Source organism: Protomyctophum bolini, assembly GCF_963924005.1.
Source record: "Protomyctophum bolini genome assembly, chromosome: 7".
NCBI lineage: Eukaryota > Metazoa > Chordata > Actinopteri > Myctophiformes > Myctophidae > Protomyctophum > Protomyctophum bolini.
Genome location: NC_137868.1, coordinates 4748391 through 4753390, shown reverse-complemented (window position 1 = coordinate 4753390; position 5000 = coordinate 4748391). Strand labels below are relative to the sequence as shown.

The 5000-nt window shown below is 43.2% G+C and overlaps 1 protein-coding gene across 1 annotated transcript in view; it reads left to right on the top strand.

Moving 5' to 3' along the window:
- The first annotated feature begins 1472 nt into the window (after nucleotides 1-1472).
- The window catches only part of dap3 (death associated protein 3), a 6482-nt gene continuing 2954 nt past the window's right edge, over nucleotides 1473-5000 (top strand). Inside the window, exons 1-6 of the mRNA XM_080767319.1 lie at nucleotides 1473-1613; nucleotides 2644-2688; nucleotides 2789-2905; nucleotides 3128-3229; nucleotides 3887-3995; nucleotides 4937-4953. Of these exons, the coding sequence (XP_080623445.1) occupies nucleotides 2647-2688; nucleotides 2789-2905; nucleotides 3128-3229; nucleotides 3887-3995; nucleotides 4937-4953 (387 nt within the window). The 5' untranslated portion in view covers nucleotides 1473-1613; nucleotides 2644-2646. The remainder of the gene's footprint in view (nucleotides 1614-2643; nucleotides 2689-2788; nucleotides 2906-3127; nucleotides 3230-3886; nucleotides 3996-4936; nucleotides 4954-5000) is intronic.

Below are 5000 nucleotides of genomic sequence, written 5' to 3'. Positions count from 1 at the left end.
TAGTTACCTGCAAGTTGGTACTATACAACTGACATCATCGATTCTACATACAGTATATCTCCATATATGGAGCTGACGAACCTTGACATTATACAGACTCTTCATCACCTGAATCTCCAGCAGACCAGAGATAGAGATGACGTCATCACGACACGTCACTCTGACATCACCAAGGCGACCCGATCAGCTCAGCGGAATACTCAATACGATAAGAAGTACAGCCGATTCCAACCAAACGCACTCTGGAATTCTATCTCCACTCCCCAGAACCTATACCTTCAAGACCTTCAGATCCTACAACGCTCCCCGTGATCTCCAACGGTACTCTTCTCAGCACAGGACTCAGGACACTGGAGAGGACCACCCACACACACAGACAGACAGACAGACAGACAGGTCTCTTCAAGACTCTACTTTCAAGACCTTTGACCTCATGATCAAGCACACCTCAGCTCAACCCATAATAAGGTATAGATGATGTGACCTTAAGTTACAACCCAGATACTTCTGTACCGTATAGAGGATAATTATGTGCATGGAGCATGCATAAAGTGAGGGGCAAATCGAGTAGCAAAGTGAGTGGAAAAGTGAGTTTATAACGTCGTTGGCAAGGCCAGAATGTATTGTTGACAATGAAGGGAGAATTACCTAACAAATCGGCTATTTTGTTCTAACACAAGCATTAAATGCCATTGACAACGAATGGATGGGTGACGTACGATAATAAGAGCGCCCCTCACTTCACACAGGTGTGATTTTTTTTGCCACTCGTTCCCGCATAACTTCTGGGTATGATGATGATGTCACGCATTATGACTCATATACACATGACATAGCCTATTCCCAATTAAAGGTGTCTGTCTGGCCTTACAACCCAGATACCTTGCTCTATCTACAAGGTATAGGTTATCTGGCCTTGGCAGATACCTTTCATTTAGATATTTCACAACACACTTCTTCCAGAATCATGCATATCAAATTTTATGCTTTATTTAAATTATATATTATGGTAAAATGTTATAGAGATGTAATGCACATTGGGGTGTACTGTGAACCAACCATTGGGTGAGTATCAAGGGGTTCTAGCTGGCCTAAATGTGTCAATGGAAGAGTAGTAGACACACACACACACACACACACACACACACACACACACACACACACACACACACACACACACACACACACACACACACACACACACACACACACACACACACACACACACACACACACACACACACACACACAGCCATACTACCATACAGTTTTGTTATTATAATTACAATTATAATTATGCATTAATTTAATTTAATAAAATTACATTTAATTATAAATTAATTATAATTTTACTTGTTAATGTTATCATTATTATGTGACCTCTCCTTCTTCAACATACTCCTTGGACACAGATACAGACAGACCTGGAAGTGAACGACAACACCACGTTACGTCACTTCTTCTTGCTTTGCGGTACATGATCCAATATGGCGACGCCCATGATCTCTGCTCGCGCTCCTACACACTGCACTGTTTGACTTTCTGCCGTCCGTCCGTCCGTACAGATCCACTGACAGCACAGCAGCAGCACAGCGCCACTGACACACGCCAAGGTGAGCACAACGAACGACACAACTGTCGCTCGCCGAAAATAGCCGATCTACAAGCTCACAAAGTCACAGTGATAGTACTATTTTCGGGAGGCTGCCACCTTCAATATATGGAGAAATAAAGGGGACCACTGGCTGTCACCTGAGCTCACCTCCTCTCCTATCTTATTCATAGCTGTTTGGATTCGGAATTGTAACTGTCATCATAACAGTGACTGTCTGTCTTAACCTGCAGCCCAAAATCTAAAGCAATGGGTGTGGAATTTCAGCATTACCAGTTAGTTTGCACTGATTGTTTATAGCTAGCTGGTATTATTACCTTGCTTACTGTGTATGACTATGTTGTACTAGCTATAATATTCTGTAGGTAGGCTAACAGTTGGCAATATACAAATTAAGTAAATAATATGCCATGCCAATATTTCCACCTCATCTGGAAGTCTGCTTTTCACACACCCTGGTTGTGGTTAAACGTAAAATAAAATCTAATAATCAAATCACATCATAATTGTCTACTGAAGAGGCTTCAAGTACATCAGGGGCAAGGATTGATAGGGCAGGCGTCAAGAATTGACATCTGTACTAGTAGACAGACTGATTCAAAGGAAAAGAGGCCACTGTTTTTTCCTTTATTTGCCGATGGGTTTTCAGATTGCTATTCTAGTAAATACATACAACGGACAGGAAATCTAATGCTTGGGGAATAAAGAAAGACCGACCAGGCTGTGCCACTTGGTGTTGCGTTCTGACAATTCAGGAATGTTGCTCTCCTGAGGCATGCTGTGAGAGTCAATATGTCTGACACAGAAAACGTTCGCCAAAACATACCTTTTTGCAGTTCGCTTGCTTTATATTCATTCGCACTGAGTCAGCGACTGATGCTGTCAAAAGGCAAGTGTTTGTACGTTACAATAGAAATTACAGCGGAGCTTCAGAAGGCACGCTGTAGCCTGGTTGTTGATTGATAATCAGATATGCTTTTATTGATTACGTGATGCATGATAACTGATACTATTGGTGATCTGTGTTCCAGACCATGGCGGCGTTACACAAACTGTTCTTCAGACTGAGACCAACGGTGAGTTAAAATACACCCCAGAACCATCTAATTGATTGATTGATTGATTGATTTTTGTTTCTAAGTTCCATGATGTGTTGTTGTGTTGTTGTGTGTTCAGGCAGCACAGGTCCGGCTCATCCACACCGGTCTGTGTGAGCAGCAGGAGGTTCTGGCTGTGGCGTCTCAGCACACACAGGAACCTCTGTCCGTATTCAGAACCCGGGAGTCTGACCCGGTAAGTTGGTACTAGTACAGCTTCCAGAGACTGTGTTTTGATTGTATTGCTGTATTGTTCTTTCTGCTTTTGCAATGTAAAAATAAAGCCCTTTGAATTGAATTTAATTTAATTGCTTGAACCATTGAACGACAGTCCTATACGCAACACAGAGCTCCTACAGTATGTGTAAAATAATTTAAATGTCTTGTCCAACCATACATGTGTGCTTGGTCTCCTCAGGCGTGTCACTCAGAGAACCACGCAGGACGATACTACACGTTGCCCCCCGCACACCTCAAGACCCTGTTCCCCCACGGCCTCCCACCGCGCTTCCAACAGCAGGTGAGAGAGAGAGAGATTGTTTACCAAGATCAGACTTTACACAGCCTAAAGCCCAAACCACACCAAAGGGTTGGGTCGGGACAAAACCTTTTATGAGGTAAACCATACCAACGCAACTCATTGTCTGAGGATTCACACTCAAGGTCCCTGAGACGCACACTGGATGCGTTTTTGGATTTTTAACAGCGTTTTTCCGTCTGTTTCCCGACGCGTTCAGTGTGCAACCACCACCTTTAGTCCATTTGATTCAAACCCGAATACAGTTGCTTGGTTTCGCACCCTTCATTCAACTGTATTCAATGCTTTCAACATTGCAGCGATCCGAATCAGAGTACACTTCAATCGGTCCCGATACGGTCCCGGGAACGGTTGAGGTGATCCGCTCCCGGGAACGGTACGCAGCATTCACACACTATAACCACAACATCTGCCAAGTGGTCCCTCCCGAGCGCGCATCCTTATAGGGACCATGGCGTGAATCCCCCTGAGTTGCATTGTGTGGTGTGGTTGACCTTAAAACGGTTTTGTCCTGACCCAACCCTCTTTGGTGTGCTTTGGGCCATGACATTCAGCCATGACGTGTGTGTGTGTGTGTGTGTGTGTGTGTGTGTGTGTGTGTGTGTGTTTGTGTTTATGTGTGTGTGTGTTTATGTGCAGATGAAGACTTTCAATGAAGCCTGTGTGATGGTCAGACCACCTGCCCTGGAGGTCATCTCCTACCTGAAGAGGGTCGACTACAGCAAACCTGCCCACAGATACCTGCTGTGTATCCTTTAACCCATTCTGACCTGAGATCAGATTCATACGAGGTTTCCACTGGACACACACTGGTCTGATTAACCCATTCTGACCTGAGATCAGATTCTAAAAATGTCAGTCGTTCTTTGATTTTTTCAAAAATAGCAGACCTACAAGCTCGTAGCGCGCCACTCGGTGGCGCGCTATGAGCTTGTAGATCTGCTATTTTTCAATAGCTAAAGCATAACATGATGCTGAACACCAAAACGGGTTCCCGGTCAGAATGGGTTAAATGCATTTCCAAAATGTACCTGAAGGGGGCCTTTGGAACAGCGGTGCTGGCGTTGCCATATAAACCTGACAGGCCCTGTTTCATGACAATCAATGAAGTTGTCTTAATCCCTTTTGGTGTTCTAAGCATTATGTTATACTTTAGCTTTTGAAAAAATAGCAGATCTACAAGCTCATAGCGCGGCACAGAGTGGGGCGTCCCTGGAACATATTGTTTTCTTTCAGATGGGGGTCGGCGGCCAATTGCATACAATCTTGGGGGTCCTTGACATGAAAATGTTTGAACGACTGACACAGAAACATGAGGGTTTTTCAGAAAACTGTCAGAAGACATTTTGTAGAATCGTTCCCAGGTCAAAATGGTTTAATTCAAGTGGCAGATGCCTTTTTTTCAATTTTTTTTTAAAACATTATATATTTTTAGGGCCATGTCATTTTGATCTACTGGTAGATCACGATCTACCTTTTGGGCACCCCTGCAGTATACAGTACTGTGTGTTGACAAATGGACACAAAGTAATATAATTTATAATCAACACAAATGGATTAGTCTGATTACGGTAACCATTTAACCCAGTATTATACTTTGTTGTTCAATGTTGGTGTCCAAAAATAGTTTGTTTTCATTGTGTGAGTCCTTAGCACTAAGACAATGCATGCCTTTGTGTAACTTATAAGTACTTCTAGGCAGTTTTGTATTTTCTTGTTTGTGTTATGAGTGAGGACATAACATAAGATGTTC